The sequence below is a fragment of the Crinia signifera genome, chromosome 12 (assembly GCF_055691185.1).
Source record: "Crinia signifera chromosome 12, ASM5569118v1, whole genome shotgun sequence".
Lineage (NCBI taxonomy): Eukaryota > Metazoa > Chordata > Amphibia > Anura > Myobatrachidae > Crinia > Crinia signifera.
This window is the reverse complement of record NC_139228.1, coordinates 29,832,986-29,851,174: the sequence shown is the minus strand read 5'-3', so window position 1 is coordinate 29,851,174 and position 18,189 is coordinate 29,832,986. Positions and strand designations below refer to the sequence as shown.

Sequence of the window (18,189 nt, the reverse complement as noted above, 5' to 3'; positions counted from 1 at the left end):
TGGCATTTTGTGTAAGGGGAAATACAGTGGATATTGTGTATAAGGGGCACTACTATGTAGCATAATGTGAATAAGGGGCACTACTGATTGATGGAACATGAATAAGTGGCACTACTAAGGGATTTATGTGAATAAGGGGTGCTATTGTGTGTCGTTACATGAATAATAGGCACCAATATCAGGTGTAAAATGAATCAGGGGCACTACATGCAGTCTAACATGAATAAAATTGGGCTATAATTTGTAATTTGGGGGTACTATTTGAGCAAGCCCCTTTCTTGTGAAAGTTATGAAAGTATGGAAAATAGAGCACAAACCTATAGTTTATGGAAGGGGGGGGGGGGGGTTCTCAAAACTCTTGCAATTGCCCTGGTTCTGCCTAATTGGGGGAGGGGGGGTATGTGAGTTCCACCACCTCTCCAGGACCATTTTAAGCCCTGCTACAGCACGTACTGATTATTAGACATTTGTTACCATCACTGGAGATGCCAAGTCCGCTGCAAAATCGCGTATCTATAATGCGTACAAAGTGTGCGGTTCACATGGGCCCGTGGGCACAACCTGCACCAATTTATTGAATAGTTACTCCTCTAGTGGCAAAATGTCAAAATGCATGGTTTATTTTCAAACATATTTTACATTTGTGATGGTCTGTACACCAACATCAGACCATCTAACACAGATATGGCCAAACCGGTCCTCAAGATCTACCAACAGTTCATGGGGTATATTTAATGCCGTTTAGGTGAGCTATGGCGGCAAGCAGTGCCTATTGCTCGCCATCATAGCCTGCCCTCCGTAATCAAACACCCCCCCCCCCCCTTCACTCGCCGTTTCCGCCTCACTGTTTCTAAAAAGCAAAGTGGAAACGGAGTGTGTGGCTGTCAAAGTGGCGAGGCTCACGGCTATATGCAGCAGCCTCACTGTATTTGCGGGAATCCTCGCCGTCCTGTGACGGAGAGAATTTCCCCAGAACATTGCTGGCGAGGGGGTTGGACAGCGAGGATGGGTCACCAAAAAAGCCATCCTTGCCGTAAAGTCGCTGCTAGCCAGGACCATTGAATATACCCACGTGTTTAAGACAACCTGTGGATCTATAATAGGAATGAATGCAGCATGTTTGAAAATGTGACAGTTTGCGCAGCCGCCAGCCCAGTGATTTGGAAAACATGGACCTGTGGTAGATTCTGAGCACCGGTTTGGCCACCCCCTGGTCTAACATGTCCCTTACCACAAATAAATATGCAAGTTTGGCCTAATGTTTAGTTGGATCAAAAAAATCCATAAAATACAAATTAAGATGCGGTTTTGCCTCCTATGCAGGATACAACATCTAGCCCCATATATATATATATATATATATCTATATATATCACCTGCTGGGTGACCTGGGAAATGTGTCAGTGAGTAATGAATACACCTGTGCACCTGCTGGGTGACCTGGGAAATGTGTCAGTGAGTAATGAATACACCTGTGCACCTGCTGGGTCACCTGGGGAATGTGTCAGTGAGTAATGAGTACACCTGCTGGGTGACCTGGGGAATGGGTCAGTAAGCAATGAATACACATGTGCACCTGCTGGGTGACCTGGGAAATGTGTCAGTGAGTAATGAATACACCTGTGCACCTGCTGGGTGACCTGGGAAATGTGTCAGTGAGTAATGAATACACCTGTGCACCTGCTGGGTCACCTGGGGAATGTGTCAGTGAGTAATGAGTACACCTGCTGGGTGACCTGGGGAATGGGTCAGTAAGCAATGAATACACATGTGCACCTGCTGGGTGACCTGGGAAATGTGTCAGTGAGTAATGAGTACACCTGTGCACCTGCTGGGTGACCTGGGAAATGTGTCAGTGAGTAATGAGTACACCTGTGCACCTGCTGGGTGACCTGGGGAATGTGTCAGTGAGTACTGAGTACACCTGTGCACCTGCTGGGTGACCTGGGAAATGTGTCAGTGAGTAATGAGTACACCTGTGCACCTGCTGGGTGACCTGGGAAATGTGTCAGTGAGTAATGAATACACCTGTGCACCTGCTGGGTGACCTGGGGAATGTGTCAGTGAGTAATGAGTACACCTGTGCACCTGCTGGGTGACCTGGGAAATGTGTCAGTGAGTAATGAGTACACCTGTGCACCTGCTGGGTGACCTGGGGAATGTGTCAGTGAGTAATGAATACACCTGTGCACCTGCTGGGTCACCTGGGAAATGTGTCAGTGAGTAATGAATACACCTGTGCACCTGCTGGGTGACCTGGAAATGTGTCAGTGAGTAATGAATACACCTGTGCACCTGCTGGGTCACCTGGGAAATGTGTCAGTGAGTAATGAATACACCCGTGCACCTGCTGTGTGACCTGGAAATGTGTCAGTGAGTAATGAAAACACCTGTGCACCTGCTGGGTCACCGGGGAAATGTGTCAGTGAGTAATGAATACACCTGTGCACCTGCTGGGTGACCTGGGAAATGTGTTAGTGAGTAATGAATACACCTGTGCACCTGCTGTGTAAACTGGAAATGTGTTATTTTAGATCTTCTGATACACAATCAATAAAAGCAATGTAACCTATAATAAGTAACAATGATGATTATTCTACCTGTAAGTACTGTACATATATGCAATATACATATGAACCAAACCTCCACATGCTGATTTTCTTTAACACATAGTATATTTGCTTTACAAACATTTAGGGGTACATTTACTAAGATGGGAGTTCTATTGAAGATGGGATGTTGCCCATAGCAACCAATCAGATTCATTCTATTTCTTCTTCTAGATAGAAGGTGCTAAAAGTAGAATCCGTTTGGTTGCTATGGGCAACATCCATTCTTCAATAGAACTCCCATCTTAGTAAATGTACCCCCCTAGATCAGGTCAGGTCCCCCTCCCAGCCCCCGGAAAGTAGGGCAACCCGCCCGATCTCCCTGGCGGCAGCGGCAAAATTACAATGGATTCGTGGCTTTCCGGGGGATGGGGCTAAATATGCAAATCACAACCTTTAACCACTCCTCGTACACCCGTAAATTGCGGGATTTGCATTACTGGGGGTGGGGCTTGATGACATCTACATCAGGCCCCACCCCAGAAGTGCTGCTGACAGTCTCCTCTCTGTGGTTCTCCCGGAGAAGAGACTTTAAAAGTAGGCAAGATTTCATTCTAGATTTCATTCTATTCTCACTGCAGTAATACTGAGGATTCATACACACAAACACCAGTGCTGTGCATTTATTTGCAAAATCAATTACCCACGTGGTTCTGCTGAAACCACCTCATTTCAGGGCTGCAAGGTGGGGTGTGCCTGAGAACTGGGGCCGGCGCCACCACTAGGCAAATCTAGGCATTTGCCTAGGGTGCCGGCCACTGGAGGGCGGCATTTTGCCCCCCGTGCCGCGGGGGTACCTGTCCTGCGGCGCTGTGTATTTAAAGCTGGCGGCGGTGGCAGAGAGGGGTCCCTGCAGTCAACGAGCGCTATCCGCCGGGCTATGCGGAAGCGCTTCTGTTGTGAAAACACTGTCCGCACGCTGATTGGCTGAGATTCAGCCAATCAGCGTGCTCCGTGCGGCCAGTGTTTTCACAACAGAAGCGCTTCCGCATAGCCCGGCGGATAGCGCTCGTTGACTGCAGGGACCCCTCTCTGCCACCGCCGCCAGCTTTAAATACACAGCGCCGCAGGACAGGTACCCCCCCCTTCCCCCGGCACCGGGGCGCCCCCACCCCGACTCGCCTGGGGCGCTCCGGTGCCTTGCACCGGCCCTGCTCGGGGCAGTACCAGTCATACCTGCCCTCGGCTTTAAGCTGCTTTCTTCTTCTGCCTTGCAGCCCCCACACACTTTGCAGAGAGACGCTGTGACTTCTCCCCCTGTGCCATGGGAGCAGCGCTGCTGCTGCTGCTGCACAAAGGAGCAGAAGTTTGTGGAACAAGCAGATGGGCCCTCTACCTGCTGATTGGTTATGATGGTGTGCTGACCGCCCAGTGCACATTGGTAACCTGTCGCGGGGATATGGTCATTGGGTTGACCCTATTTAAGTCGAAGTGCATCGGGTCGACCACTGAACATCGACAGGGTTGGAAGGTCCACACAAGCATTATTTCATCAGTCAAAAGGTTGACATGAGTTTTTCACGGTTTCCTTTGAGCAGATGTGCCGACATGCCGTATCTCATGCCCTACTATCCACTACGGCTTGGTGGGAAAATAAAATAGTGTGCCGAGTTACAGTTTGACGGTGTCCATGTCGACTATGTCAACATTCAGGACAAAGGAAACATCAAAAACCCATGTCGACCTTGCCATAGTCAACATTATGCTTGTGTAGACCTTCCAACCCTGTCGACCTTCAGTGGTCGACCCAATGAGACATACCCCTGTTGCGGTACTGCCTCATTATCGCAGTTACTATAGGACAACTTTCAGTGGTGCACATGGGGGGGGGGGGGGTTGTGTCTGAAAATCTCGCAACCCCCTCCCCCAAGAAAAAAACATTCAAAGACACCATTGAGTCTCCGCAGTGTTAAGGTGCCCACACACTAGAAAGATCTGCGATCATAAGATGTGCGCATAAATTAGCCTTCAAATCTTTTGTCCGATCTGGACAAAAGATTTCAGGCAAGCGCACATCTTTACCAAAGATTTTTCTTAAGATCCCGTGTGAGTTCCTATGGATCTTTTGTTAAATCTTCTGATCTTTTGTGCAGCACGTAAGATCAGAAGATTTAGCAAAAGATCCACGGGAGCGAGCATCGGCCGATTTCCGACCGATTATCGGTAAATATCGGCCGATATATCTTTATGCTACAGAGAGGTCTGTTCAACAGAGTTCCCTGAATACAAAATGCTTTGGGAGAGCTGCTGCATACAGGCAGCTTACGGCATTTGCCTGGGGCGCCGGCCACTGGAGGGCAGCACTTTGGAGCAGATCCCCCCTGGATCGAGGTGAGCGGCGCAACTCCCCCCCCCCCCCCCCACCCCCTGAAGTGACTGGGCAGCCCCCGCATTACCCGCCAGTCCCGCCTCCCCCCCACCCGGGGCGCTTCGATACCATGCCTGTATGTATGTATGTTTGTGCTACAGTATGTAGGCTTTCCTGAACTAATGTCCCACTTGTATCACAATGCGAAGTTACTCTGCACCTTAGGTGTGTTCATAGCAATGGGATACACATCCATATCTCCTGTTATCTGAGGGGACAGTGGTGATGTAATTATGAGAACTGTTGCACTGTTTGCTTACGGCTTAATCAGACAGTAATTATCAGATGAAAGCAAATATCTGGCCAATAGCTTTTTCTTTTCAACAGTTTTCAGAAGGCTTCCCATTAGACTGAAGGCCGCCATCCACTAGCGCGAGGTATCACATGCAATACCAACTCCCCCGGCAGCTGGACCGTTTTGCATAAGATGTATTGTATGTGATCTCATTCATGGCAGCCACATTACCGTTTCCAGGTCTTAAGGAGTGTACCAGGGTTGCCTACTTTCTGGCTGCCTTCTCTGGGATAGGGCAGCCAGTTCATTGAGACAGGGGCGCTGATTGGGCGGGACAGGGTGGTCCACACTTTTGCATAAGATATCAAAATTGATTTACTGGATCAAATTCGATATTTCCTTGCCTGAGCACTCTATTTTTCTTTACGATATAGAGAAAATGGGAGCGCACATCGAATCGAACGTAGGTCGAAAGGGTCTTAAAAACCATTCAATTTGATTTTACTTCTATAAGCAAAATCAAATGGAAAACCTTCAAAATCGAAGCGTGTGTACCTAAACCAACTTTAGGCAGTTGGTTGGTAATATGAACACAAGGAATAATTTGCTGGAGGTTTAATTGGACACTGATGGGAACACTATCTAGTCCACAATTTTAGTGATACATTTAGGATCAGGGTTAATCAGAAATAGGGAAAATGCCACGGCGACATCATGACCACATCGACATGGTGTGTGTCAATTCAGAATGTCAACATGACACATCACGCCCATGAAGAAACCAGAGCACCCAGAGGAAGCCCACACAGACACTGATCAGTTTTGACTGGGAATTAAAGTATCAACCGAAATGCTGGGAGGCAGAAGTGCTAACTACTACCACAATCATGCTGTCGTGGTATGTAGGAGCCCATACAGGCTCTGATCCCGGCGTGCGTTCTGGGCTACAATAGCATCCATCGCATCGCATTGCGTGCCTTGTGCATGCAATGCGATGTGATGAAAAGCAAGTACAAAAAGTATGTGCAGCACATACCTTTTGTACTGCGCGATGAGGTGCGGCGGGAGCGCGCACCTCAAAGCACACATCGCACCGCCGGGAATCGGAGCGTGTATGGGCTCCTTATGGCGCAGTTGCACACTATATTGTTCATTGTGTACTAAAAGAAAATATCGATTTATCTTTACATTGGTGACAGTAATATCACACAAAGGGCCAGATATGCACAAAGCTTCAAAAGTGATAAAATGGAGAGTGATAATCAGCCAGCCAATCAGCTCCTGTCTGACATTTTCAAACACAGTCTGTGACATGGCAGGCAAGAGCTGATTGGATGGCTATTTATCACTCTCCATATATATATATATATATATATATATATATATATATATATATTCCACCCTAATGGCTTTAGTGTCCTGTCCCCTGCTGTAAAAGTCTTCATTACCATGTACTTTTCCTGTCATTTGCTATTTACTTATTTTTTTGCTCATTTACGTACGATTAGGCGCTGCTGAACCCTTTTGGCGTCATAAATAAACAATAATAATATTACATACAGGTTAAAGGTCATTTTAATAGTTTTCTGCATGGAACAGAGTTTGTGTTCACTGAACCATCACAAAGGAAAGGTGTGTTACTATAGAAGTAGTGCTCATATTTTAATTATGGGAGACTCAACCAATGCGGGCACTGTAACACTGTCACAGACACCTCTAATGTATAACTGTATGTACATTAATACTTGGACCACAGCAAACACTTAAAATACAGGAGGAAAGCGACTGCTCTTTTTTTGGGTGCAATATTAACTAAAACTTCAATGAATTGACTCGGCCGTATTTGTATTTATTTATACTAAAAGAACAGTCTCTGTGAGCGGCGCTGGCATTTTTAGCTGATATTTTGAGGATCTCTTACAGCAATGTAGGCAATTAAAGGGTTACACCTTGTAAAGTACCCAACTAGCTCCTGTCAACAGTCAGAAGTTAGAAGCTGATTGGTTGGTTCTTCTCTTACAAATGTATCTCTCTCCAAACTTTGATAAATACCTTCCTGAACATTATATTCCTAATGAGAATAATTATATTGTCTGTATTTTTTTTTTTTTTAAACGATAGCACAGTTCCAGGTTTTCCGTTCCGCAAACATAAATCTGCTGAGCTGACATGATTATAGTAACGAAACCAAAATATTCAGTGACAGCACAAATGTGGTTCTACAAATGTGAGTAAAACGTAATAGACCAAACTTAAGCGGGGCGCACATTATACAATAACGTTAGTCAAGATATCACAAATTATATCATTGGAACTTCCAGGTAAACAATATAGGGCATACACACGGAATGATATCGTTCAGTGACGTCACCCAGCCCCCCCCCCCCCCCCTAAACATGCAGCATACTTGCCTACTTTTGAAAACTAGTTTCAGGGAGATTATAGTTGACAATAGAAATTTGCACAGCTCCCCATTGAGGGGGCATGTCATGCTCCACCCAAAGGGCGTGTCTATCTCCATATATCCATATATGGAGAGATTATGAAAAGAGATTGCGAACATGGCACCTAGAAGCGTGGGTGTGTACTGCTACACCTGAGAGGAATCTTTTAAAATGACTTATATCCAAATGTAGATGATCCCCACTTGGTAAAGTGCTGGGAAATGGTGCAGATTTATCTGTCGCTCATTCCTTTTTTCCACAGAAATGTAACAGTGTAATGTGGGCTAGGTGAAATAAGGGAGATTGCTAGACTAATGAGGGAGAGAGGGAGATTGGTGCTATTTCAGGGAGTCTCCTGCAGAATGCAGGAGGGTAGGCAGCTATGACATGCAGTGATTGACAATTTAGTCAGATTTGACTGTTCAAATGACAAGGGGGGGGGGGGGGTGTTAATGACTCACAGGAACATGCATTGTTAATGATATTGCGCGTGCACATCATTAACGATATGCACGAATATATATCGTTACAAATATCTTATGGTGTGTACCCAGCTATAACAACGATTTATATGTGAGAGTAGGTTGATAAAGGGAGAAGGGGAGTCTCTTACCCTGGGTCCAGTTGCTCTGTGATTGAAGGACTGTGGTAGATTCAGCAGAAGGAGGAGGAACGGAGAGGTTAAAAAGATGGTCAGACTTCTCGAAATCATTTTTTCACTTCAAGCAGGTGTTCAAATATTTACAATAAAAAAAATAAAAATGATATGCATGAAACTGTGAAGAGTTTGGGGGCTAAGTGAAGTACATTTAAAACCCCCACTAAAGGACAGCAAGATGTGTGGAACTGCACAGATGTGCCTCCTGTAGTCCCTGCCTTCCCCTGTGCTGGCAGCAAGTTTAAAGCATTAACACTTCCATTGGGATCCCATTATAAACCCGTTTGAAAAGGGGAGGGAGTACAGGGGGGTGGTAAATCAGGTTTGACCCCTTCTTTTTAACTTGCTTATGTGGTACTTACTAAGCTGAGAGTGTTGCTGCCACCTGCTGTTCAATAATTGATGCACAAACGTTCAGCATTCTACCTTGCATTACTATAAATATACATTAATCGCTTTATTACTTTTCCCAGATGCCTCAAGATATTATTTTTTTCTCAAATATACATATTAGAAAAGTATATTTAAGGGGTCTACACATGTATCGATTTAGGGGTATTTTTTAAGCGATATCACCAGATCGCATAGAAAATGCCCTTACAGCGCTCCGTGCGTAGGGGCAATAGCGATAAATATAGCCGTCAATAAACATCCACCATGCTGGATATTAATCAGTGAGGGCCAGTGTTCTCACCAAGAAAATTGGGGGTTATTCTGGTTCACTCTTTCTGACAAATTCCTTCTTAGATGGACAAAACCATGTGCACTGCAGGTGGGGCAGATGTTACTTGTGCAGAGAGAATTAGATTTGGGTGGGGTTTTACTTCACAGTGAGATCTATATTGCAGTGTAAAAATAAAGCAGCCAGTATTTACCCTGCACAGAAACAAAATTCCTCACCCGAATCTAATTCTCTCTGCACATGTTACATCTGCCCCACCTGCAGTGCACATGGTTTTGTCCATCTAAGAAGGATTTTGTCAGAAAGAGTGAACTAGAATAAGGCCCATTGTCCCTGACCAATCGCTCACACACAGCACTAGGCTGTTTTAGCAGGACGCCCTGCCCGTTTTGCAGTGCCCTGCTAAAACAACCCAGCCCGTGTGTCTCTGCTGCAGGCTTCCAGAGCTCTATGGAGAAGCCCAGCGCCCATATCGGTGCCAGGCACGCCCCCAACATGAACTTCGGCGGACGGGCCCACATTGGTGGCCCCGGCGGACTAGCCCGTTCACACTGGTGACGTCAGCGGGTGAGCCCGCCCACATTAGTGATGTTGTCGCCGTGCCCGCCCACATCTGTGATGTCGGTGGCCCGCCCCGCTGCATTCAAAGTGCCCCTTGTCCTCCAGCCCCCTGCCCTCCTGCAATGACACATCAATCTAGCATTGCTAGCATTGGCCCCTTAAAATGTACCCCATCTAGCCTCTATAAAAATGCCAATGTTTGCTTGCATGTTAAGGCCCATACACACTCATACCTCCCAACTGTCACGATTTCCGCGGGAACGTCCCGATATTCGGGGACGTTCCCGCGTCCCGCCCGGGGCCGCCATTGTCCCGCGGTGGGGGGGACAGTTGGGAGCCCCCCCAGCTTGCCGAGAATAGACGCTGTGCGCATGCGCACAGCATCTATTCAGCGCCGACGAGCGGCGAAAACGGGGGCGTGGCCGGAGTTCGTGTCACCCCGTGAGGCCACGCCCCTTTTCTCGAGGCCACGCCCCCTTTTCGGGGAGTTGGGAGGTATGTACACACTGGGTGATTTTGAGCCGAAAGCAGATCAGTTTTGCCATTTCAGCTCAAAAGCCGCCCAGTGTGTACGCATACCTCCCAACAGTCCCGATTTTATCAGGACAGTCCCGATAGTCAGGGGCTGTCCCACCTGCGGGCGGCAGTGTCCCGCGGTGTGTGGGGGCTGTTGGGAGTCCCCCCCGTCAGATGCTAAGCAGCGGGGAATAAACGCTGTGCGCATGCGCACAGCGTCTATTCCCGCAGGCTGGGGGCATGGCTAGAGGCTCACAGAGCCTCTGGGTCATGCCCCCATAGGGCAGTGATGAGAGCGGTTACGCGCTCCCGCATCACTGGCCTCGTCACTTATCTGCTGGTATTACCAGCAGATGAGTTACGGGGAGGACGGCTCTCCATAGCGTCCTGCTGTGCGCATGCAGTGAGCGATTTTCAGCCCGAGCGATTCTCCCTATCATCTCTGTCCAAACACGCTGGGCAAAATCCCCTAGTGTATGGACTTTAGAGGTGTTAGGGTGGTATTCATCAAAGCTCAGACAGAGATTCAATTATGAGACATAAAGCCAATCAGCTTCTGTCGTACATTTCAAGCTGAATTACAGGATGTGATTGGTTGGTACTTTATCACTCACAATTTTATCTCTCTCTGAGCTTTCCTATATACCACCCTTGGAGCGGTTAGCTTTACATCAGCAGGTTACCATTGTATTAGTGACAGTCACGTCTCAGTAATGTGACAAAGATAAAGAGGTTCCGAACACTTCACTAGAATTTGATGACAAGTGACGAATCCTCACTTTACATCATTAATTGACGTTAGGTTTGCTGTGAGGTCAAGTGTAAACATGGCCGCTGAGCTGTCAGGTTGGCGCATCGGATTCTCATGGAAAACGCTAGAACGCCTGAAGAGCAAAAGGACCTGGGTCACAGACTAATCAACTAAATCAATTGGAAGTTGGTAAAAGACGTCGCCATGGTAAAAGACGTTGCCATGGTAAATGACGTTGACATCAAACAGGTCGACATGGTTAAAAGGTCAACATGATTTTCTTATGTTTTTAGGGTGTCTATGTCAACATAGGTCAACATGGACACTGTCTAAGTGTACCGCTGCGCTCGCCAAGCTTCGGGCACCATTTTATTCTCCCTCCATTTCCCAGTGGATGGTAGGGCATGAAATACCACCTGTCGGTTAAAAAAAATAAAAAATCAGTAAGAAAAATGCATGTCGACTTTTTGACCATATCGACCTTTAAACCCTGTTGACCTTTAGACCCGGTCGACCATATGACGGTCTATCATGAGTCTATGATCAGTCCGGATACCGTTCTTTCTCGCCCAAAATTTTATCTCACTCTAACCTTTGATAAATAGCCACCTAATATTCATTCATTTATACAATATTTCTTTATTATCTAGCGTTTGCCCACAGCGGCGCTCACACGTATGTCTGCTATTGCTCAACGGAACTCATTTTACAAAGACGGCAGTGGCATTTAATATTGTATATTTCATATTGTAGATATTGATAACAAAATGGTACGGTTGTAAAGGTATTGCGCTACTGTCCCAACAGCTGAATCGTGGGAGCTTATTGATCACAAAATGTCTTTGGAACCATTATTTACATTTTTTCCTTCAGGGATGAACACAAAAAGATGTTTAGAGCATATGGCAATCAAAAATTTCCACCCAAATGAAAAAAAAAAAAATACATGATTTGATAAATTTGTTATATCAGAACGATTAAACAATTTGTCTGACTGATCACGGTCTGTTTTCAAGTGTTTGGGAACAATGTTTTGATTGTCATTTGCTCCCATACATTTCCAGGTTTTTGTTCCCACTAAATAGATCAGACAGAAAATCTGTACGTGTGTACGCACCTTATGTGTTATGCATTATATTTCTGTTTGGAGTGCAGCTTGTTATGAAAACATTACATACACATACACACAGTCACACACACTTTGCAGGAGAAAAGAAAGGCACTTACCATATGAAGTCCACCAAGTGTATTACAGGGTAAGACATAAAATCAGTCCACATTCCATTGCCATGCCCATATTGAAGGCCATTTGTCAGGTACCACAGCAGGAATATGTCTCCATAACCAGGACAGAGGCAAAGTGAAGCATGATGTTGTGTAATCAAACACCTGCTGCAATGTGATTCAGGTGTAATCAAGGATTATGCTGGCCACACGTTAGACCAACTTTCCACCAACCATCCAACTAGTTGTTTGGTTGGACTGTATGGGGGCAAATGGCAATAAGCAATTTGCTCACAAACTCAGGAGAATGGACAAAAACATTCAGTGAAATTGTTCAAATCAAATAGGTCCAACTACAGTACATTGTCTGAGTGACAGCTGTTGTCCATTTTCCGATTTGGGAAACAAATGACTTAATTACAAATTACATTTGCTCCTATCCAGTACCAGGTTTTTATTCCATCCAACCAACCAGTTGTATGGTTGGAGGAAAGTTGGTTTGATGTGTGGCCAGCATTAGTATTAACCATTTATCCCCATTATACCAGGGTTGCCTACCTGACCCTCTCCTTCAGGGAGGAAATGCGCTGTTCCTGGAGTTCCCTGGTAATGTATGATTGCCATCACCTGTGGGGAGCTAGATAAAGGTGTTTCACTACAGGTGATGGCAATCATACATGACCAGGGAACTCCAGGAACAGAGCATTTTCTCCCTCATGGAGAGGGTCAGGTAGGCAACCTTGCATTATATTGAGCCCATTGGGTAGATTACATGCTAAAACATCTTTCTTAACCCATAGGAACTTGGATGTAACAAATAAAAAAGACGTGCTCACATAATAATATTCTCATCCAGTGTAAAGAGAGCGAATCACAGCCCCAGTAATGTGTTCTACTCTAGAATGTAAGGGCCGGATGTTCCAATGACACAGACTAGCTGAGTAGCGGTGTGACACGCGTGTTATTTGGCCCAATGCTGGCTGTTCATTAACAGGCTATATTTTTATGTTATAAAGGGCTAATATGTTATATGTTATATGTTATATGCGATTATATGTTATGGGTGAAATAGTAACATAACATGAAGGGGCCCATTTATCAAGTTACATCTGCAGCTATTCCCTGAAAACACCTATTTTTGGGGGTGTTAGCTGCAAATATAAGGCATCACCTAGATCAGGCATGTCCAACCTGTGGCCCTCCAGCTGTTGTGAAACTACACATCCCAGCATGCCTTGCCATAGATTTAGCATTCCCTAATACCAAAACTGTGGCAAGGCATGATGGGTTGTGTAGTTTCACAACAGGTGGAGGGCCATAGTTTGGTCATGCTTGTCCTAGATGGAGGGACTACAGCAGGTATACATCCCCTCGCATGCGGCCGATGGTCACTGACCATCGAATGATTTATCTCCCCTTCATTAATAAAAGTCTATCTAGACTGACTTTTATTCCGGCCGATATCGGGGCAGGTGCTGATGTCATGTGATGTCAGCCATCCGTCCCGAGCAGGCAGGGTGTTCCCTTGCTACTGCCCCCTGCCCTCCCTTCCCAGGGCGTATGGCCAGGCCATTGTGAAACTGGCCAAAGAGGCTCACTCCCGGGTCTGTACATGTGCATGATCGCGCATGTGCGAACCCCGAACATTGGGGATGGGGCCGAATTTGGCCCATAACGTACGGATCTGAATTAGCCCCTATAGAAAATAATTGTAAATGGTCTTTAGTTTACCTGTGTCACATTTTTTCTGGAATGGAGACGATATATAGTCCTCATGTTTTATTATATTGGATAAAGTATGCTTTCAAATGCAAGCAGATAGCCTCAAATGTAGGTGGACATTATTAGATCATCATCTCACAATGAAGGAATGATTTACATACTTGAGCGCGACGTCATTAAGCCCCGCTCCCAGGATGTAAAATAACCCAATTCAAGGATCTACATGGATGGGGCGGGGCTAAAATGACGCAAATTTGGACATTTTAGCTCCGCCCCTCCTCTGAGAGCCACGGATTGCGGCATTTAAATGCAGAGGTCAGGGGGAAGATGGAGCAATCGGGGGGTGGCGTGGGGGTCCCCCAGAATCCGGGAGGGTTGCCTACCTTTCCGGGGGGCCGGGAGGAGGACCCGATTTTCGGGATCCTCCCAGCCATTCCGGGAGGGTAGCAACCCTGCTATAGAAGCTGCTCCACTGACCCCCCCCCCTCACGCTCAGACGCCAACCCCTTCCCGCTGGCATACCTTCCTCCAGGAAGCAACGCAGCCAGAGGTCCTTCCGGCTGCAGAGGGGAGGACGTGGCGCCACGGACAGCCTGCTTCTGCTTTCCGGCATGGTGGAAGTGAGGAGAGCCCAGGGAGGTCACTGCAGTTGTTCGCATATGTTACTACATATGTGATCAACATTGGTCCAATGGGCAGCGATATATTTTGATACATCCCGCCCTGAATGAGCTCCTTCTGGGGGAAATTCACTAAGTTGGGAGTTCTTAGTGGCCAATGAATCTGACAAACGAAGCCTGCAAAGAGTGGTCAGGACAGCAGAGAGGATTATTGGGACAGACCTCCCCCTGTAAGGGAACAATACTTAAGTAGGGTCAAGACGCGATCTGGGAAGATCATGGCGGACAAACTCCACCCTGGCCATAACTTGTTTGATATTCTCCCATCAGGTAGACCCTTCAGGTCCATCCCGGCCAAGTCGTCAAGAACCGCACAAAGCTTCTTCCCGACAGCTATTCAGCTATTGAACAATGTACTCTAAGATACTGCTAATCTAAACACCTGACTGCTCTATCTAACCTTGCAAATCATAACATGTGAATTGTCTTTTGTATGCGCAACTGATGCAATGTATGTATGTCCTGTTATCCCTCTTGTACCCTGCTTGAAGCTGCCCTGTATCCACAAAAAATTCCTAGTATACGAGAGTATACATGGCCAATAAAGTGATTCTGATTCTTTTTCACATTGTTGTTATAGGCAACCAATCAGAATCTACTTCTTGTTTTTTTTTTAGTAACCTCTAGAAAATAATAGACAGGATCCGAATGGTTGCCCATAGCAACATCCCATCTGAAATACAACTCCCATCTTAGTAAATTCCCCCCTCCCCTATCTTTTAGCATATTATTGTGCAGCTCTGTCATAAATACATGTATTTGCACCAATTTGCTAATGGATTAATATTGCCCCTTTAACAAACAAACACATAATAATTGCTCTCTTAATAAAATGAAACAATAATGTTATCTTCTCATATATTAATAGCATTTTATGCCTTCACAAGAGTATTAGTAACCCTTTGAGGGCCAACGTTGCTGAGAGCCAGGTCTATTCATCAGCCAGCAGTCGCTGTGAGCGGCGCTGCCATTTTTAGCAGATATTGTGAGGATCTCTCACAGCAACTTTGGCCATCAAAGTGTTAATAAAAAAAAGGTTTGCTTGGCAAATTTCACACCTATTTTGACAAATTCCCTTGGCACTCAATGGGTTAAGGTTGCAGTTTATAGGTTTCATCCATAAAGGAGAGTTCTCATTTTAGTGTATGGTTTCCTCATTGGTTGTTTGGCCGGATAACTCTGTTCCGCCCACCTCTTTTCTTTGGCATATAGTCAATAGGTCGACATGCATTCCACTGAAGGTCGACATGGCTTCGGTCGACAGCTGAAATAGGTCAACATTGCCAAGGTCGATAGAGTTGGAAGGTCAACAATGGGAAACTCGACAGTCGGCATGAGTTTTTCATGTTTTTTATTTTGGAGCCGGCGTGTGCCGACAGGTGGTATTTCATGCCCTACCATCCACTAGGGTGTGGTGGGGGAATAAAATAGTGTGGCGCAGCGAGCCATGCGAGGGGGCACGGTGCACATTGACGGTGTCCATGTTGAGATTCTGGACAAAAAAAAAACATGTAAAACTAATGTCAACCTGTTGACCTTGCCATTATCAACCTAATGCTTGTGTCGACCTTCCAACCCGGTCAGCCTTAGCCAAGTCAACCTACGCCCTGTCGACCTAAATTGGGTCAACCCAATGGCCCATACCGCTTTCTTTGGTGGGTTCTCCAAGAATTTGTTTTCGGTGGTTTTCATAATCATGGCTCAATAAATCTGCCAGTTCCATTCTGAACTGGTCAAAAAGTAGGTTGTCCATTTACAGTGGTTTTTGCAGCGGGTTCATCTTTTGGTAAATCCAGTGGTTTTAAAACGGCTGGGAATTTACTATTTCGACAACCCTTCTTAATTTCCTACGGGGGGGGGTCAATGTTTTCTGCGAGCTGTGACAGCGAGCAGGGCTACCTGCTCGCTGTCACACCTTGCAGGGTCCGTATTCAACTACTGACCCCCTGCCACTCTGAATCAGTGAAGCTTGCGGCTAAATGCACTGGGCTGACTGCATTAGCCGCGAGCTTTGCTGTTTGGTGGAATCCTTGCTGTCCTCTGACAGCGACGATTTCACCGGCGCGTTGAATAATGCGAGAAGCCGGCGCGGGGGTCAAACAGAGAGGATCGCTTGTTTCCCCGCCGTTTAGCCGCATTGAATACACCCCAGAGAGTTTGACTAAAAGCATCCAACTTAGAGGAATGAAATTGTACCCAATGGGAGATCCTGAAGGAGAGGTGCAGGAGTGCGTCACGCAGGGGGCCTGGAATGAGCTACAGAAACTACAGCAAGATAGACATTGACACATGAAGGCAGAAAACACTGAAAGGGTGTAACTGAGCACTGGGGCAGAAATATGATAATCAAGTGATGGGCAATACAAGTGTAATACCTGCATTGCCCACTGCAAACACACTCGCAGATGGATGACGGAGCAGTGGGGGTTGCCATGCTGCATTCGGCTAGCGATGTCTTCTTATTGACCCTACAGCCGGGCCGACCAGAAGACATCGCTACTGATGGCGGGGACGTGCAGATCGTTCACACTAGACATTATGGCTGAGATATCACCTATGTGATGCTATGGAAGACAGACATAACAGTTATGTGAAGCAGAGGGGCATATTTATTAAGCCCTGTGAAGTGATAAAGTGGCCGGTGATAACGCACCAGCTAATCAGCCCCCAACTTTCATTTTCAAACCCAGTCTGTAGGTTGACAGTTAGCAGCTGATTAGCTGGTGTGTTGCCACCTGCCAAGTTATTACTTCACCAGGCTTAATAAATCTGAATCCGAATAATCCGAACCCCATTTGGGAATCTCCTGCAGGTGACACTTGATTGGAAATTCCCCCAAATGGGGACCCCAAAAAGGTGCATCTAAACACCAATGAAAACCACACAAGGTCACATAGGTAGACCCACAGAACACCGTTAGAGATTGTAACTAACTGGAGAATACAATTCCCCAGTGATCCCTTCCACATTACCAATTTTAACTAGGGATGTGCACCGGCCACTTTTCGGGTTTTGGGTTCTAATGGGTTTTGGCTGGATAACTATAAGCCAAACAAGTGTGCGGCACAAACACTAGACTGATATGGCACACTTAGCATCCCCTCTAGGCTGATACTGCACGCCTAGAATTACCCCTGGACTGATACGGCACAGGTAGCATCACCCCTGGACTGATACGGCACATTTAGCATCACCCCTGGACTGATACGGCACATTTAGCATCACCCCTGGACTGATACGGCACACCTAGCATCACCCCTGGACTGATACGGCACATTTAGCATCACCCCTGGACTGATATGGCACACTTAGCATCACCCCTGGACTGATACGGCACATTTAGCATCACCCCTGGACTGATATGGCACACTTAGCATTCCTTTTAGGGGTGTGGGGGATTGGGGCTTTGACCGGTGCACAGGTAAGGCTAATTTGTAGTAAGATATACAGGGATTTGAGAAGAATTGTTGTTATTCCACCAGTGTGTATAATATGAGGAGGAGTTCCTTCTCCTGAAATTCGATTATGGTGGAGGTGCACCCTTGAGAGTAATGGGGATATTGGAAGAAAAAAAAGGAAAAGACTCTCTTTTTGTGGGGCACTCTTTATGAATAGATTAATTAATGTAATTTCGGTTTAAGGAAGATCAATTTATGATTCAAAAAAGTAGGAAGGAGGAAACATAGCGCAAAAGTGCCCTTGAGGCGCCCCTTGTAATGGAAAGAAGTTCAAGCTAGTA

General features: G+C 46.2%; 1 protein-coding gene across 9 annotated transcripts in view; it reads right to left on the bottom strand.

The window, feature by feature from the left end:
• SMOC1 (SPARC related modular calcium binding 1) overlaps positions 1-18,189 on the bottom strand; it is a 206,915-nt gene that overhangs the window by 148,393 nt on the left and 40,333 nt on the right. For 4 of the 9 annotated variants that reach the window (XM_083167344.1, XM_083167343.1, XM_083167345.1 and 1 more), the window contains exon 1: positions 8,270-8,540. The exons of 1 other annotated variant lie outside the window; for it this stretch is intronic. In XM_083167344.1, the coding sequence (XP_083023470.1) occupies positions 8,270-8,368 (99 nt within the window). In that variant the 5' untranslated portion in view covers positions 8,369-8,540. Of the gene's footprint in view, positions 1-8,269; positions 8,541-12,051; positions 12,127-18,189 lie in introns of those variants that run through there. 4 more of the 9 variants (XM_083167351.1, XM_083167348.1, XM_083167349.1 and 1 more) reach the window with 3 other exon arrangements.